The 19,462-nt window shown below is 38.1% G+C and overlaps 1 protein-coding gene across 23 annotated transcripts in view; it reads left to right on the top strand.

Moving 5' to 3' along the window:
- The window catches only part of AAK1 (AP2 associated kinase 1), a 158,911-nt gene that overhangs the window by 53,337 nt on the left and 86,112 nt on the right, over window positions 1-19,462 (top strand). For all 23 annotated transcript variants that reach the window (XM_073212091.1, XM_073212089.1, XM_073212094.1 and 20 more), the window contains one exon: window positions 10,366-10,484. In XM_073212091.1, coding sequence (XP_073068192.1) covers window positions 10,366-10,484 — 119 coding nt within the window. The remainder of the gene's footprint in view (window positions 1-10,365; window positions 10,485-19,462) is intronic.

Below are 19,462 nucleotides of genomic sequence, written 5' to 3' on the forward strand. Positions count from 1 at the left end.
GTAGAGAACAATATAGAATATTGTCCTACATTGTATTTGACAGTATTCACAGTATTCAAAGTCCTTAAAGTGGTGTTTAATGATAATATAAAAGTATCATAAAATATTATAACATAACAAGTATAGTTTCTAGCAAGGCAGAAAAGAATGGCCCCTCTTTGCCTTAACCCATCCAGTGGAGAGAATAACATACCACAGTAATCTCAATACCTTGTGCTAAGTGCAGCAGTAGAGGTACTGGACAAATGTGTGGAAATAACAAAGCCTGGGGGTGATTGTCAGAAAGGGATGACTGCACAGAAGAGGTGTTATTTTAACAATCTTAAACTCCTTTTGTCAAGAAGATTAGGACAGGATATTCCAGCAGAGGGAACAGCAAGTGTAAACATCCCAGGAGTAAAGTGACAAAAAGGTTAAAGTTTGGTGGTTGAAGAGGAGAGAACCCTGGGAGAAGTTGCTGGGTAAGGACAGGGCAATATTCAGAATAAAAAGGGTCTAGAACTGTAATACTTTGTTGGTGGGAATATAAAACAATACAAGCACTTTGGGAAAAGGACTGGCAATTTCTTATAAAATTAAATATGCACCTACCCAATGGCCCAGCAGTTATACTCTTGAGTAAAAGAGTATATATGGGAATGTGTGGGAAATTAGGTATTTACCCAACAGAAATAAAAATGTATGATACAAGAAGACTTGCATGAAAATGTTTATAGAGCTTTCTTTCATAATGGCTCTAAATTTGAAAGAACCTAAATGTTTGTTAGAGAAAAGTCAGCAATGAAAATAACAAACTACCAATACACCCAGTAATATAAACTATTATGAGTAAAAGACCCTTACACAAAAAAGCACATACTGTATGATCTTGATGGGGTTGGGTTACATGCATTTACAAAACTCATCCAATAATATACCTAGGATTTGTGTATTTCACTGTAAAAATATTTTATTTCTACACTGTCTTCCCAAATGAACCATAAACTCTGAAAACAAATTAAAGATACATATGCCGAAGTGTTTATGGTGAAGTGTACCGAGATCTGGAACTTACTTGGAAATACATAAAAAATAAGATGAGTTGATGTTCACATAAATGGATGATAAATATATGATAAACAAGTATGGCAAAATGTTGACAGTTGTAGACTCTAGGTAGTGGGTATATGGATGTTTGCAGTACAATCTTTTCAACGGTACTGTGTGTTTGAAATTGTTCATTAAAAAATGGGAAATAATACAAAGGTTCTTACATGCTGCTGTATTAAGGAATTTGCCCTTCATTCTGGCCTTGGGGAACTAATGAATGCTTTTAAGAGGAGTAATTAGATAGGAATTTTAGAAGAGAAAGAGATCCAAGGCACAGAAAACTACAACTCTAGTTCTGGTAAGAAGAGGATAGTGTAAGGAGCCTCAGGGATGGACTAGAGGGGAGGGATTCTAGAGAGGTTTAAGGGGATAGAATTGTTAAGACAGTGAAATCAACCTGGATGATGAGATGGGGAGGATATTGTGAACTGGTGCATAAGTACTGAGGGAGGACCATGATGTAGGGATGGGTGGCGATGGAGATAGGCAGTACAGCCAGATACCAGCAACCTCAGAGGCAAAGCTTTAGCATGAAGTTAAATTGGAATGCTCTGGAATAACAGTTAGGAGCTGAGAAAATGTCATCCTGCTTTCCAGGATGAGAACTCATCTCCAGTCACAACTAGGAGAGTCAAGGAGATTAGGATCATCTGGATAAAGCAGTTGTGTCTGAAGACCAGTTCTAAGGAAACCTAAAGATTTGAAAACTTTAATTTTTGTACCTTTATCTCAGTGCGTGCCCCATTAGAACAGAAGACGGACAGAGTTTAACCTGATTGCTGAGCTCAAATCACAACAGTAGAAAATGCTCTTTCTGGAATAGTACTAGTTAACCTGATCTTATTACAAAGCATTAAGTGCAGAAAAAGAAGTAAGCTTTGAGGCATGAAGTTAAAGTGGAATACTCTGGAATTACTGTTGGGAGGTGAGAGAATGCCAGCCAACTTTGGCTTTGCTGAAACCCCAGTTCTGTGGAGAATGTGGACCAGTAACACACATCAACTCTTGGTGAAATGCTTAGAGCCAGAGCTGGGCTGTCTGTGGTGGGGGCTCACGAATCCCAGCGCAGCTGCTCTGTGTGTTTGCACACCACTTAGTAGAGGATTACTGGCACCAGTGGCTTAGGGCGCTGAGACAATTCCTGCCTGGGAGGCTCTCCGGTCTTCAGGTGAGGGACGATGTGGGGTTGAGCACGGGGATATTTGATTTCCTTTCCTTCTCAACCTGAAGAGGGTTTTCATTTCCAACTCAAGTGCTATTTTTAATAGAAGGGATTGCACAGAGAACAAGTGTCACTGAGACAGCGCAGAGATTTCTGTAAAGCTCTCTGTAAAGCTGCACCTTGAGCCTATTGCCCCAGGAGATTGGCCCATGGGCTCTAGGCTCCTGTAGTTCTCAGTTGCTCTGGGCTGAGTGCTCTGAGTGGTGTTTTCTGTAGGGGTGACTACCTTATCACTGAGGGGGCCCCTCTCAAAATGTGTCACTTCTAGCCCATGCTAGACTCTAACCTAATGAAAGGTGGGGCTGTGTAGTGCTTTTTTGTTGTTTTGTTTGTTTTGGTGCCCTTTCTGGTGCTAGGCAAACACAAGCACTTTAGAACCTTTTATGTAGCAGTACTGGGCTAGATGACAGAAGTCACAGTAAATCAGTCATTGTCCCTGCCTTTGTGCCATTTATAGGGTTCAGTGGAAGAAGACATCAAACTAGGAATTACCCAACTAAATATTTAATTATACTCTTGTTAGATCCCCAAAAGAGAAATAGAGGGTGCTATGTGTAACAAAGGACTTAACCTAATCAGAAGAAGGCAGTGGGGTTGAGGGGTAATCAAGGAAGGTTCTAACAAGGACGTAACATTTAGCCTGAAACTGAAGAATGATTAATATGAGTTTGTCAATCCACAAATGAGGTGAATTGGGTGAAGGGACGCTTGTGTGGAAATTAGGTAGAGTGGATTATAAGCAACATTGAGGAAGTAAGGTGATTTTGGCTGGAATAGGGTGAGCAGTGGAAGGCTGTGGTGTATGAATAAGATCAGAGAGAGATCAAATCACATCACATAGGGCTTTGCAGACCATGGTCAGCATTTGGAATTTTATTCTAAGAGGGACAAGAAACCAAACATGTAAATGATACTCCATTTCTGTTTTTAAGAGATCACCCTAGCTTGTAACAGAGAATGGAAAATGGCTCAGTCTGACCTGGGAAAGCTGCTCAGTGGATTTCAGTGGACAAAGAATATGGCCCTACTGATGTCTCTCATCATTTCTCTCTCCATTTTCTGGATAGCTAACCCCATGGTAATGGTACAGCTAAGGTGGGATGAGCAGCTCTGGGAAAGTCCCTCTTTCCATTGGCCTTAGCTGTTCACAGACCAGGCCCAGCATGCTCGCTTCTGTGAGTAGTAATTCACAAGCCTCTGGTGTGTATGAACCAACTTGATTTCTTAGTCTAATCTTTTGTTCCAGGGCAGGCAGGTGCCCTTCTTGGAGATGTCTTCTTTTTTAAGACTGTTGTGCAGCCCTAGCGAGAACCCCCTGAACTGGAGATGCTCCCTAATTGTCATAGTCCTGGAAAGGAAGACCCAGTTGCCAGCTACCTCATGTTCAACCTGGGCTGTGGCCTTGTTAGGTTCCATGGATGTTTCTGTACCACTGCCAGAGTTTGCCAGTCTCTGACTTGGTGCCCACAGTTCCCGATGGGGAAAGAGGAAGTTGAATACCTCAAGTCATCCCCATCTGGATGTTCTTTCTGCTTGGGGAAAGGACCGCTTTGACATGTTCCCCAGAAGGAGCTGGCACATGGTGGTTTTTAATTTAAGGCAAATGAGAAATTGATGTTAAAAAACAAACCCCCAGTCCACACTGAAATAAGTACTGACAAATGATTCAGACTGACCTTTTCTCCTGCAAAATCTTTGCTGTGCTCTTTGCCATCTGTTACAGAGTTTTGAAAATTGTGTTCCTTCTGAAACTTTTGGCAAAGTTGTCTTCAGTGGGAATAAATTGTAGATGGATGCTTGTCAGCTTCTTAGTTGTCACTCCCTGTGGGAGCTCACAGACACTGCAGACTGTACCCAAGTTCTCACTGTGCAGCGGACTCTGTTCTGTCTGGTCAGCTTCCTGTTTCTTTGTGCCTCAGTTTCCCAGTCTGTCAAGTGCAGATTGTAATACATGCCCTGCTTACTTCACAAGGATCTCAAAAAGATTGAAACAAGGCTGTTTAGTCAGTCCTAGCCCGCAAATAGGTTTCCTTAACTTGAAAAGGGTTTAAGAGATTTTTGTTTTGTTTGTTGTCTGGATTTAAAAATCAGATTTCATCTAAAAATCCAGCTTCTCTTAGAAATAAAAAAATTTGGCAACCCTTAGCCCACATTCCTCCAGGCAACAATTGGCTGGAGTTGAGGAGTGGCTGCCTGTGGGTTGGGGCGTGGACTCTCTAGTTTCGTGTGTGTGGTCCCCACCTATCCCTGTGATTTCCCTAACAGTGAGTCTGTGTCTTCAGACTCCCTCTGTACATTTTGTTATACATGAACTGTTTTCCTCCTTTAGATGATCTCTCTGGCCCCTGTAGGCATTTGAATTTGTGCCCTTGATCTCAAGAATTTTATGGTTAAGTCAGAGATCATACAAGTACAGAGGATTTGTTGGGGGAGGAGGAGGAGGGTAGGGAGGGAAATCTGTCATCACATATCTCCTGTGTGATCGGTGCTTTGATTATTACTTAATCCTCCCCAGAACTATGAGGCAGATTTCAGCCGTCCTTGACAGGCGAGAGGACGGGTGTCAGGGAGACTGTGGCTTGCCTGAGCTAGGGTTTGTACCTAGCCGCTTGGACTCTGAGAATACTACGTGATCTCAATGTAGGGTGAGGGTAGTGGCACAGCCCCTGATCCAGCAGCTGCCTGTACACATTTCTATCTGCAGTAGCATGTAGGGAAGGGTCCTTTGCATGACTTGCAGTGTAGTCCTTTTTTTTTTTTTTTTAATAAAATACTTTTACATAGAGCTACAGAATATTCTTTGAGCTCTTTTTTCTTCTTTAAAGCATAGTTGCCTCCCTATCACCCTTTTTTTCTAGCATCTTTTTTCAGAATTAATATTAAACAGCCAAAAGGAAGTGGTGTGCAGAGCTCTACTGTTAAGTGGAGTCATTTTTTTCTGCCTGGGACCACCGAAGTACCTCCTGTAATGCTAGGGCTCTGAGGAACCCAGTTTAAAAACTACTCATTTAGTTTTCTTTCTGCAGTTGAGGAAATGGAGGCCAAAGAGATCCAGTAACTTGTCCAGCGTTGATAATGTCCAGAGTTATGATAATGATGTTGACAACCACATCTTTGTTAATGTCAGAGTTGAGATTTCAGAGATTATGTAATCTCCCCTCTGTGTATAGAAATTCTCACTTGCCATCTTCTCCCAGGAAAGAGCTAGGCACTTAATGTTGTCATCTTTGAGAGATAGATATTGAAGTTATCTCAGTAATTTCATTGGTGACTCCATGGTCAATGCTTATTAAAGCCTTCTATCAGAAAGCAGTGGGAAGCAACTAATCTGGGAGTTCAAATGATGAAGGAGCTATAGGGATATGGCAATTAAAATCACAATGAAATATCACTACACACTCACTAGAATGCCAAAAAAAAAAAGATTGACAATACCAAGTGTTGATGGGTATGTAGGACTCTCACATGTTGGGAGTGCAAAACGGTATAACCATTGTGAAGAACTATCAGTTTCTTATAAAGCTGAATGTACACTTACCATATGACCCAGCAATTCCACTCCTAGGTATTTACCTAAGAGAAATAAGTACTTCTGTCCACAAAAAAAGGGCTTCTATATGAACATTTTATTTATGATAATAACCCAAACTAGAAACCATTCAAATGTCTTTCAATAGATGAATGGATAAACTAACTGGAATACTAGTCTGCAGTTTAAAGAAACTATTGATACATGTAACAATGAGGATGAATCTCAGAAATACTTTATTCAGTGAAAGAAGCCAGACACAAGAGTACACACTATGATTTATTCTGCAGCAAGCAAAACTAATGTATAGGTTGGAAGGCAGATCAGAAGTTGCAGGAGAAGGGATGGGCGTGAGGGGAGATGCCTACAGAGACACGAGAACTGTTTGCTTTGATTGATTGTGGTGATGGTTAGAAGAATGTGTATAGTTGTGAAAACTCATTATACTGTACACTTAAAAGGGGCAGTGTATTATATGTAAAGTTAATTTAAAAACCAAATTTAAAATGATGAGGAATCCAGTCTGAGCTCTCCCACTAACTAGCTGTATGTGTTCTTGTAAAAAGAACTTAATCTCTCTACATTTCTTTTCTGTCAGGAAAATGGAGACATAAGTAATCTATGTACTTCATTCAGTCTTTATTATGAAAATATAAATTAAATAATTTATTTTGAAATGCCTTTGAAAAAGTATAAAGTCATATACAAATGTTAGGTGGGGGCAGTACTCCATAAACTCCTCTTCAGGGAAGAGTCAAGAACTGATAGCCAATGTATGAGTTTATTGGCAAGTCATCCTTTAGCTTTGTGTACCATGGTCTGTAGCAGTTCCACTCTCTGGCCATCCGTAAGATAAGAGGCTTAAAGTAGATCAGAGGTAGAGAACTGTAGTTTCAGAGACTATCTAAAACCTTTCAGATTTCTTTTAGCCTGTACAGTATAAGCCTGTCCAGTGTTAATTTAAAATATGACTTCTTGCCCGTGTTTAAATCTGGCAATTTCGCATAAAATTTGGGTGGCAACAATTACCAGGACTTGTGTGGTAGCTGTTCTTTACGTGGGCCATGCACTTTAGTTTACCATATTCTCCACCACTCTCTGTAGCCTTTTCTATGTTCTGTAGTAATATTAAGAGAAAAGTTAATTCACGTTTGAGAACCTACTATGTGTTAGGCACTATTCTAGGGCCTAAAGATACAGAGGGGAACCAAAGACAAAATCTGTAATTCTCAGAGTGAGAATCCATCCACATCTTTGATAACTAGGCCAAGAATGTTAGACCAAGGGTGCTATATATATTTATATATTTTAGGGAAAGTGGGAGAAAGCATATTTCTTTGCAGAAGTAGAAAAATATTCCTACATATTTAAGAGCAAAAGTTGTGCCTATGGAAAAATTACCCTGCCTATCATTTCTTTACCAGAATGGATTGGATCCTTTTCCCCTTTGTGATTACAGTAAATTTATGAACTTCCCCCAAAAATGGATTCCAATAAATTCATAAAGATTATCTTAGATTTTCAAAAAAATGCCAGTAGGCAGAGAGACTGGCAAAAGCTCTAATAAATGTTATCCTGTCTTTTTACCTCTGTCCAAGCCACCCCTACCTCAGCTTTAGATTTTTCCATTTAATCAAGACCATAGGCTGCAACTTGATATGAAAATGACATATTTGCTAGACAGTCCTATAGTTGCCTTCTGTAATTGCCTGAACCCTAGTGAGCTGTGGCTGAGAATCTTATTAGCCTGATATGTGTGGTGGACATGCTGGGGGAGTGTCTTCGGTGGTGCCATCTCCCTTCTTTTTTCTACCTAGTAATTTACATCTCCATTTGGTCCGCTGTACAGTGATAGTGACCAACATTGTTGAGCTGACAAATCTCAGGCTTCAATTTTGATCTCATGATCAAGGAGCCCTGATTTAAATGCTTCTCACCTGCAAATAAGCCCTTTTGTGGGCATAGATGCTTAATAACATGGTTCCATCTGTTAGGCATAGTGGGTTATTTCTTTGCTGTTAGATTTGTGATGGTCATAAGCTTTGAGAATCTGGGCTGGCTCTTCACAACCAGTTGTGCTTGCATCTGATACATTTCAGTTCTGGCTGGAAAGTTCTTAACTTTTCTAGCAAAGAAAACTACACTGCTCCCATCTGGTGGCAGTTACTGCTACATTGTCATCCTGCTTCTGGAAGGGCTGCCTTGACCTTTAGTATAGGAAACAGCCATTCCCAACTTTTGTTTTGCAGTTCTATCAGTGTCTCCTTATTATCTAATGGAGTATTGCACAGTTTTTCTTGAAGATGAATGAAGTAGGATGAATATTTTTTGGATAATCAGGAGAGTGACATCATTCCAGGTTCTGCTCATAACTGGACATGGGACTGCTAAGCCTCACTCACGTCCTGCACCCATAAAGCAAACTGCTTGGACTAATGCTTTCCAGGAGTACCATTAATCCAGTCAGTAGTTCTGTAATTTTTTTTTATTCAAATTATCTATAAAATGAATATTTAAACTGTTCACAAAACAATTATGAATATACATAGAAATTGTATAGTTTATATTAGCATCTCCAATTCTAATTGATAATAAAACACATCATGACTTTACTAACTCTTGGGGGGGAAAGGAAGATAAATACCTCTGCATTAAATGTACATATTTATTATAAGAAAAATTCTAATATCCTAAAAATGAAAATGTAAAAAATACGCATCTTAGAATTGAGGAGTCTTTTTGTGTGATCTCTATTTGTCTATGTACACTAGGGTTTTCAACACATTTTTTTAGTATGCACTAAAAATGCTAAAATTATATTGACAATTAAGCAGTATAAGTGGACTTTAAAGTATGATAAGAAAATGGAAAGTGTTCCAAAGGTACAACTATTAGAAAGGTAACAGTTGAAATTAAAGACTGTGTGGTAAATTTTAGTGTTTATCTGAATACTGAAGATGAATATTTTAATAGGAAATATACAAACATGCAATCTCTGGTAAGTCATTGTCAAAATATACATTTGGAACATTTGAGCACATCAAAAAATTTTTATCACTGAATTCTGTGTGTATTTTGTGAAAACATGCTACAGAGTTTTGTGATAAAGTCTCTTTGATTGCAAGGAACAGAAACTACTCAAACTGACTTGAAAAAGAATAAATATTGTAAAGGTACAACTGGAAAAGCCATGAACATCACCAGACAGTCCTGAAGTGCCGCTGGGCCTCAGAGGATTTAGAGTGGAACTGCTCAGGACTGGAGTCTTGTATTTCAGGCCAAGATCTCTAGAATCACTGCTTACTGCTCTTGATCAATTTGGCATGGCTACTAGCCCCCAACAGTCCACCACAATCTCAGCTCAACTTACTGAACTGATGACATCCCTTTGTGTTTACCTCCATCCAGTTAGTGATCACCTCTGTGCAAAGAACAGCCTAGTGATTTTTTTTGTTACCCAGGATCAGTGTACAGTATAGTTCAAGCTAAATTATGAAGGTGTATGAGCTGACAAATGCACTAGGTGTCTAATGTAACTGCTATTTATCCCAAAGCCTTCAACTGTATAGATTCTCTGTACCTTATCTATGCAGGACCCCTAGTAACACTGTCACTGACCACCTCAAACAGTGTGTGTCAAGGGAGTGAAGTCAAGATTAGCAGTTCCAAGAATTTGTGGAACACTAAAGTATAACAAATTCAGAGCATTTAAGAATTTCTGTTAAAGTTATAACAACTTCTTTTAATGAACTGTGCATTGTCTTTTAGCGAAAGCTTAGTGTGGACAATAAAAATTCTGCCCATTAAACAAGTCATCCTTGCCTAGTGTCTGCTATGTAGAATACCACCTTCACACCTCTGTTTTGTGTCTTCTCAGCAGCCCACGAGGTAGGGAAGGTAGGAGGAGTCAAGGTTTACTGTTAGATTTGAGTTGGGGTATAGGGTGAGGAGGGATAAGAAAGGACAAGAAGAATATTCTTGAAATTAACTGACAACTGTTATTATAACAATTACTGAAATAATGTCTAAACCTTGTTGGTTAAGTGCTGGACTTTTTTTTTTTTAATCCTTGGTTGAATCTATCTAAACTCTTTGAGCCTCTGTTTTCTTCAGCTAGTAATTATTGTCTTAAAAGGAATTGTAGTAAGGTTCCCTCACAAGATTGTAGTGAGAATTAAACAAGAGCTTAAGTACCTAGGACAGTAGTTGGAACATAGTTGGTTCTTTTTTCCTTCATCTTTTTGTTCATCTGTTTATTTATAGATTCTTCAGAAGATAATTATCATTCTTCCTTCTTCCTGACATATGTGTTTAGGAACAATTTTTCTGACTCTTGCCAACTAATCCCACAGTAATATATCTGAGTTCTACAAATCTAGAATGCCTTCTAGGCCAGGCCAGTTTTAGGATTAGCTGATGATGGCATCAGGGCCATTAACAGTGACAGCAGCAACCTGTAGCCACCATGGTCATCTGACTTTTTGAACATGACTCAAAAGAGCTTATATGTTTGTCTTTTTCATAGGTGGATTTGCTATCGTCTTTCTGGTGAGGACGAGCAATGGAATGAAATGTGCCTTGAAACGCATGTTTGTCAACAATGAGCATGATCTCCAGGTGTGCAAGAGAGAAATCCAGATAATGGTAAGGCTGCACCCTCAGACTTGGGACTGCTTGTTTAAAGTGCACCCTGCCATAAGAAAGGCAGGCAGGGCTTGTTCCCTTCCCTGAGATGGCAGAGAACTTGGCATAAGGTGAGAGTGAAGAGTCATGGGTGTAGGCTGTTGCTCCAGTTTTGGTCATCCTTAGCTGGAGGGTTGAAGAGAATAGAGCATATTGAGAACTGATCAATTTTTTTAGGTCAGAGAAATAGTTTTGGGCATTGGGAAAAGCTTATTTTAAATAATTTGGTTCCTAGAATTAATTATGGGGCTTAATCTGGAAACCGTAACTCTCCCATGAGCCTCTTCTAGTCTTATATCAGTTTCCAATCCTGGTTTTCCACCCTCTTGAACTTGGCAGCATTCCATGAATATATCCTTCTGTGCCTTTATATTTTGTACTTGTGGTTCTTTCCACCTGGAATGATTTTCCCTTTTTTAGGCTTAGAAACCTCTTACTCTACATACTCTATGATTCCATTTATAAAGTCCAAGAACAGACCAGTGATCTATGGTAATAGAGATCAGAAAGTAGTTGTCTGGGTATAGGAAATTGGCTAGAAAGGGGAGTGCGGGCACTTTCTGGGCCATGGAAATTCTATCTTGTTATGGGTAGTGAATACACAGGGCAATGTGATTGTCAGAACACCATTGAACACCTTATGATCTCTGTATTTTATTAGATGTTAATTATACTTCATATCTTCAAAACTTAGTTTTCACAATTCAGATTCATATTATGTTTAAAGAAAGGATCCTAATCTGTTAGAGGTATATGCTGAAATATTTATGGATGAAATAATATGTCTTAAGGGGTGGATTTAGAAGAGAAACAAGATGGCAATGAGTTAATTGGCAAAGAGAAACAAGATTGGCATGAGGGATGCGTATATGAGAGCTTGTTAGAGTAGTGTCTCATTTCTGTGTGAAATTCTATATAAGGAAAATGTAAACAGTATTTTGTTTCCACAGTACTTTTATTTTTGGCAATTATATTGCCTATCTTGTTACTTTATAAGTAATTCTGACATCAGAAAGTAAGTTATTTAAAATCAGAAACTACATTCCAGCACACTGCTTGACATAGAGTAAATAACTTGGCAAACTTAATGAAGTTTATTAATAAACATTGGATGAAATGAATATATGAAAAATGGTAATAGCAGATGCATATGTTCACCTGCAGATTATTATTGCTTTTTGTCATAGATTTTAATGCTTTTTATAAAGAGCAAAATGAGGCCCAAAATGTGGGTGAAGGTGGCATTGTAGGGATTCTACCAGGCTTTGTTTGTCCCTGCCCACCCCTTGTGGGGTGGTCCTTTCACTGGCTATTAGAGTAACTAGTTGTACTGTAGTTGGGCTACTGAAAGAAGAACTCAAGACTTTAGAGAAACTGGTTCTACTTTGGATCCAAAAAGCTAAAACAGTTTAGAAAGGAATTGTTGGTAGAAATAGGATTGCTGTCATTACTGCAAAACAAACAAAAAAATTCCAAAGCTCATAGACATCAAGGCCACGTGGATCTGTCCACACGGCACCAGTGTCCTCTTCCCCCCCCTGCCATACAGCTCCAAGTGACTGTGCAAATCTCCCCACATCCACCCAGTGGGTTTTCTGGCTGCTGCTCATTATTCCTCCTCCACTAGCGTCTTCCCAGCTCAGTTCTCAAGCACTCTGGTTCCTGTCTTTGCTTCTGCTGTTTCCTCTGCCTGGAATGCACTTCTCATTCATTGTCTAGTATCAAAAAAGTAATCCCATTGTTTAACTTATCTCCCACTCATTCAGAAACATGTTTGAGGCCTGACTTTGTGCTAGGCAGGCTTGGAGCAGAGGAACTAAGAAGACCCATTCCCCTTAGGAGCTCACAAATTAATGGACCTGATTAGGAATTAAATTACTCAGGTGCAAGTTCTGGCCTAGCCATGTATTAACTGGTAGAGTTTTTGTTTTCTTTTTAATTTAGTTTATATGTTTTTCAAAACAAATACTCTTAACAGGTGAACTAAAGCTTGTTATAAAAAAATTTAGCCAATTCCCTGAGGGTCCCTCTTATGCCATTTCAGGCCCCAGAGGCAACCACTTTTAGTTGATTCATTTGGTATATTTTTAAGTAACAGCAGATATTGATAGTTCCTGATTTTCCTCCATTTTAGGCATGATGTACTATGGAAAGTAACCATTTACCTCTCTTTCATCCCTGTACACCCTTCTCCCCCAAAACTTGTAATATTCTAATTTCCCATTCTTCTAAAATAGCTGTAATATAACGTGAGTTGTATTTGTATTAGTTTTTACATTAGTATGTAAGAAAACACTGTCTCTCCTAGTGGACTATGATTACTATTCCTTTCCTGTATAATTCTGTTTTCACTAAAATCAATAATAGTCTTTTTTCAGTCTTAGTTTTCTGTGTACTTTTCAGCAGTATAACCCCAAACTCTCCCTATGTTGTATAAATCATTTTAAAAAATACTTTTAAATGGATTTGTGTATTCTGTCCATTTTATCTTCAGACTTGATGGACTCTGTGTTGGTTGCTGTCTGGGCCTCATTTACAGCCCTGCCTTGGAATTTCTTATGCTTTCTCTTTGCACCTTTTTTGTTGCTGCTAGATTTTTCTGGCTCCTCTTTTTGCCTTATTTGTTCATTTTGATAGAACTTACCCTCTAGGAGCTTCCTGATGCTTGGTAGGTAAATTTTGAGACCTAGCAGGTCTGAAAGTGTCTCTATTTTATGCTCTACTAGCTTGTGTATAAAATTCAATCATAGTTAATTTTTATGTATGGTGTGAGACTTAGGTTGAGCTTCTTTTTGTTTTTTAACCTATGGATATTCATCTGCTCCAGCATCTTGTTTGGAAATAGTTTCATTCAGATACTTGAAAGCATTGCTGAACTGTTTCACTGTTGTTCTTGGAAAGTTCAGAGGCATTCTAATACTAGTCTTTTGGATGTGACCTGTTTTTTTCTCCTCAGAAATTTATCAACTTTCCCTTTATTTACAGTTGTAAGTCTGGGGAGAAGAAATCCTGGGGCAAAATCCCTCTAAAGACCAAAATCATTCAAAGGGAGAAATAAAGTTTAAAACCCATTTATTGCTTACAAACTGCAGTCCAGCGCCCTCTCTCTCCCCTGCTCCGGAAGAAGCAAGCAATCAAACCCCTCCCCTTAACCTCTCAGGTTCAGACACGCCCTTGGTTGCCCAGGTAATATCCCATTGACATGGAGATAAACTTCTCTCCACCCCTGAGGATGTGCACATACACCAAAGTCAGGCGAGATATTCTGGAAATGTTACAATTTTACCCACAACAGTCTTCTGAAATACTTTGATGGTGTACCTTTCTGTGTGCACTTATTATTTGTTAATAAATGGTGTTCTGATATAATTTGGAGACCAATATCCCTGCATTGTATAGAGTTTTAGTTTTCTCATTTGTTGATTTCATTTTCTGTCTTTGTCTGACATTGCTATATTTGGGTTTTGGCTCTGCTAAAATGATTTTCTCATTTTTCCCCCTCCCTTTTGCATTTCATTTTGCCTTTTCCTTCCACATCCCAGCAGATTTCCTCAGCTTTGTATTTTAACTGTCCTGTTGGATTTTTTATTTATCAGGCTTTTTAATTTCTAAGACCTTCTTGTTTGGTTGGTTGGTTTGGTTTTTAATTTAGATGAAGCCCAGTTTATCAGTTTTCCTTTTATGGATTGTGTTTTGGGTTTTTGCCTACCCTTCAGTTTTGAAGATTTTCTATTTTTTTCCTGAAAGTTTTATAGCTTTATATTTAAGTATGATCCATTTTGAGTGAATTTTTATGTATGGTGTGAGACTTAGGTTGAGCTTCTTTTTGTTTTTGGCCTATGGATATCCATTTGCTCCAGCACCTTTTGTTGAAAAGGCCATCTTTCCTCCATTGAATATTTGTCAAAAAATCAGTTGGGTGTATTTATGAGGGTCCATTTCCAAACCCTTCTCTATTCTTTTATTCTCCCAAAATTGTTTTAACTCTTCTAGTCCTTTTGCCTTTTTAGATAAATTTTAGAATAATGTTATCTATATCTGCAGAATGTCTTGCTGGAATTTGATCATAATTTCATTATACCTGTATATCAATTTGGGGAGAATAAACATCTTTTCTTTGTTTAGTCTTCCAATACATGAACATAGCATGTCTCTCCACTTATTTACATCTTTGGTTTCCTTCATCAGGATTATATAGTTTTCAATATGTGGACCTTGTACATGTTCTTAGGTTTACACCTAGGTTTGTGTTTTGAATGATTATCATATTGGATTTTTTATTTTGATGTCCATGTATTTATTGCTAATATGTAGAAAACCAACTGATTTTTCTATGTTTATCATTTTTCTTATAACCTTGCTGAATTTGCTTACTTGTTTTGGGAATTTTTTTCTAGATTCCTTAGGATTTTCTATATGGATCATCATGTCATCTGCCAGTAGGGGCAGTTTTATTTCTTCTTTTCTGATCTATGTCCTTTTAATTTCCTTTTTCCAGCCTTATTGCACTGGCTAGACCTTGCATTATAGTGAGTTGACATCCTTCCTTTGTTCTCAACCTTAGGAGGGAAAGTCTTTCACCATTAATTGTAAGATATTCAAAATAGCCAAGAAGTCAAAGCAACCTAAATGTCGATTGATGAATGGCTAAAGAAAGTGTGGTATTTTGAATATTATTACAGTGAACATGGGTGTGAAAATATCTTTTTGAGATTGTGTTTTTAATTATTTTGGCTATATACCAAGAGGTAGGATTCTGGGTAATATAGTAATTCTATGTTTAAATTTTTAATGAACTTCCATACTATTTTCCATAGTGGCTGTGTCATTTTACATTCCTATCAACAGTACACAAGGGTTCCAATATTTCCACATCCTCACTGGCACTTGTTATTTTCTGTGTGTGTTTTTTTTTTAAAGGGGGCCGTCATAACTGCTATGAGGTGATATCTCCTTGTGGTTTTGATTTGCATTTCCCTGATGCTTGGTGATGTTGAGCATCTTTTCATAAAATTGTTTTTCCTATTTAGGTAGCATGTCCTTTTTCTCTGACTGCTCATTATTTTTTGTTTGTCTTTATTTTCAGATGTTTGGTTATGATGATGTGTCTTGGTATGACTTCACTTCTTTGGGTTTATTCTGTTTGGGGTTTGCTCAGCTGGTTGAGTTTGTAGTTTTATGTTTCTCCTCAGATTTGGGGAGTTTTCAGCCATTATTTCCTCTAAGTACTTTTTCAGTCCCTCTGGATCTCTGATTATACAAAGTTAGATATCTTATAGTTCTCCAGTACCCTGAGGTTCTGTTCTTTGTTCTTATTGTCTAATAGACCTTATTTCTTAGAGCCATTTTTAGATTTGCAGAAAAATTGAGATGACAGTGCAGAGAATTCCATATAACCCATACCCAGTTTTTCCTATTCTTAACATCTTCTGTTAGTACAGTACATTTGCCACAATTAATGAACCAGTATTAAGACATTATTATTAACTAATGTCCATAGTTTATTCATATTTCCTTTGTTCTTACATAATATATTTTTATGTTCCAGCAACCCATGTGCAACACTATGTTACAGTTAATTTTTATGTTTCCTTAGGCTCTTTTTGGCTGTAACAGTTTCTCGGACTTTCCTTGTTTTTGAGTAATTCTAACAGTTTTGTGGAGTACTAGTCAAGTATTTTGTAGGATGACCTCTGTTGGAATTTGATTTTTTTCTCATGATTAGACTGGAGTTACCATTTTGAGGAAAACCATAGAGCTAAAGTGCCATTTTTAATCACATGATATCATGGGATAAGTTATTATTATACTATTGATACTGACTTTGATCACCTGATTGAGGTAGCATTTGTCAGGTTTTACCACTGTAAAATTATTTTTTTTTCCCCCTATTCTCTACTCTGCTCCTTTCAAGAAAGTCACTATGTGCTGCCCATACATTAAGGAGTAGAGATTTATGGTTCCCCTCCTTGAGGGTGGATTTTCTACATAAATTATTTGGAATTCTTCTGCAAAAGAGATTTGCCCTTTCTCCTCCATTTATTTGTTTATTTAATTCATTTATATCAGTGTGGACTTGTACATATTTATTTTGTTCTTTTTCAATCTGTTTGCTATTTTTTGTTCATATTGGATTACTCCTATTGTTCTATCTTTCAGTTCATTGATTCTTTACTCTGTCCCTTCCTTTCTGCTGTTGAGTTCATCCACCATGCCTTTTGCTCTGGTTATTTTTTTTTTTAGTTCTAAAGTTTCCGTATGTTTCTTTGATGATAATTTCTATTTCTTTGCAGGGGCTTTCTATTTGTTTATTTGTTTCAAGTATGTTTTTAATTGCTGGTTTAAGCATATTTTTTTGTAATGAGTTCTTTAAAATCATAGCTTAATAATTCTATTATCTCTGTCATTCCAATATTGGAGTCTACTGATTTTTTTTTTTCATTTAGTTTGAGATCTTCCTAGCTCTTGGTATGCCAAACAATTATTGACATTTTCATATTATAAGACCCTGGATGTTACATAAACCTTCTGTTTCAACTGATTTCCCATCTGGCAGGGAATTAAGAGAGTTGGGGAGGTGCCTTTGTTACTCTTAGATAGGGGTAGAAGTTCAGGTTTTCCACTGGGCCTCTGTTAATACATCAGGTGGTGCTCCTTGCCTTGTTTCTACTGAAATGGGGTGGAAATTCTAGTTCCCCATTAGGCTTCTACCGATCCTTCCCTGGCTGGAAGTGGTTGTAAATGTCCTGACTTTCAACTTGCCTCCTCTGACACCAGTACAGTGGGGAGAAGGAGGAGCACCTTCTTACTACCTCTAGGGGTGAAGGTCTTTACTCAGCCTTCTCTACCACCACCCACCCCAATGGGTGGGTTGGGTGATTTGTTGCAGGCTTTTAAGGACAGAAATCTTGGTTCCCCACTTGGCCTTTGCTGGCCTGGCTAAGGGAAGGACTGCATTTTTTTCTGTGGTTTTAGCTGGAGTTGAGTGGTTAGTGTCTGTGAGTTTCTATCTCTCTAGGGTGCCCTTTTCTTGTGTTTGTCTAGAGAGAGAGCAGGTTTTCATGGGGTTTTTTTTGGTATGAGCCCATTGGTGTTTTCAGCTGGCCTGCTTCTTCATTTCTAGCCTGGGATTTAAAAAAAATCTGGGAGTAAAAAGAAAATCCAGGCAACTCACCACCATGTTGTACCTTGGGTCTCAAGAGTTCCTACCCAGCCTGCCTTCTATCCACATTCTGGACTCTTCTTATTTATTTATTTATAAAAAATAAATACTGTCCAAAATATTTAGTTGTACTTAGCAGGAAGAATAGCGAAAAGTACATCTACTTCATCTTGCTGGAAGCAGAAATCTTCATTTTATGCTTTTTCAAAAACTTTGATATCATTTAGTAAGGCTTTGGAAGGAAGCAGCGACAAATGGATATATTCAACTTACTTTAAAAAAATTTTCCTACCATTTTTAATCAAAAGTCCTGTGTGATGTTTTTAACCACCCCTAAGCTCAGACTTCTGTCAAATAGAGGCCGTATCCCAAGCCCTACCTCTCTCAGAGATCATAAGAATTGTGGAAGGAATTGGAAGATGTAATATGCTTTATAGCATGCTAAGGCTTGTTAGTAATCAAAGAAGCAGATTCTTCTCTGTACTTGCAGTGGAGTAGGGATGTGCATGTTGCACCCAGAGACATTAGGTTTTGGCAAATATGTACTGTTTGCCTGAGTCTGATATGAATCCGGGATGTGTGCTCTGTTGGAACCAAAGGGATTGTGGTTTCTGGTGGACAGTTGGAAGGTGGGTTTGGGACTTTAGATCCCTTTGCCTAAAGGCAGAAAAGATTAATTATCTTCAGACTTAAAGGGGAAAGAACTCAAACTCAAGATGTGTCAAGTGCTGTTCTGCTTTTACATCTCCTGGCCCAGCTGGATTACATCCGCAGTGAACTTGATAATGAGGACACTGAACTGCCATCTGTGACGTTTAAAGACTTACTCACAAGAGAAGAGAAATCAGAAGATTTGAGACAGGCAAATGTTTCCATATTCCAAAAAGGGAGGAAGGTAGATTGCACAGTAGGGAGTTTTGGAGGTTGCCTAGGTATCTGGAACAGATTATTTAAAAAGATGCTTTGATAAAATTTTTTGTGTAAGAAAGGGTGTATGTGTGTGTGTGTGTGTGTACATGTATATAATACATGTTGTTTGAATTTGCTTGAGAAAACAGGCAAATTGGAAGGATGAGAGTGAGAGGAAGAGAAGGAGGAAGGACAAAAGCGTGGAAGGTAGAGATAGGGAGAGGGTCTCCCTGGGGGATGAGTACTGGAGTAGAAAATAATTTTCTACTGTTTTTTTGCTTTTTTAATGTTAATATATTACTCATTCAAAAATTAAATTAATCTTTAAACTATTCTGTAGTCATTTGGATGAGTAAGCAGGGGGTCCCAAGAACCTTCAGCTTGAGTAAGAACAAGCTGTGTCGTACCAACATCATATCCTCCTTTGGTAAGGTTTCTGGATAGAGAGCTCCGCAGAGTACAGTAGGTCCAGTGTCTATGGATTGTGTCTTTTGAGTAAGGACTCTCACCAGAGATAAGCAGGGTGAAGAGTCTAGGCTGGATGCTAAGTGTAATAGCCACTGTTTATAATGGTTTCTGATCAATGGCCTGATCAGTTAATCTGGAGAAAACTTTCTAAGAAAAAGTCCTGCAGCTTGCCTGCAGCTTTACGTTACTTTACATTTAACAAATAACTTGGTTAAAGAAATAGAAAACACACTTATCAATTATGTACCTAATATAAAGTTGGAAGATAAAACAACCACATTGGGTGATAGAATCAGGATCTAGAATGATCCTTACAAATTGGAGTAATGGAATGGTTTTAATGAGATGAAAGAACAAGATAGGATCATAGACTTGGATTTTTATTTTATTTTAATCAACT

This window comes from Manis javanica, chromosome 1 (assembly GCF_040802235.1).
Source record: "Manis javanica isolate MJ-LG chromosome 1, MJ_LKY, whole genome shotgun sequence".
Taxonomy (NCBI): Eukaryota; Metazoa; Chordata; class Mammalia; order Pholidota; family Manidae; genus Manis; species Manis javanica.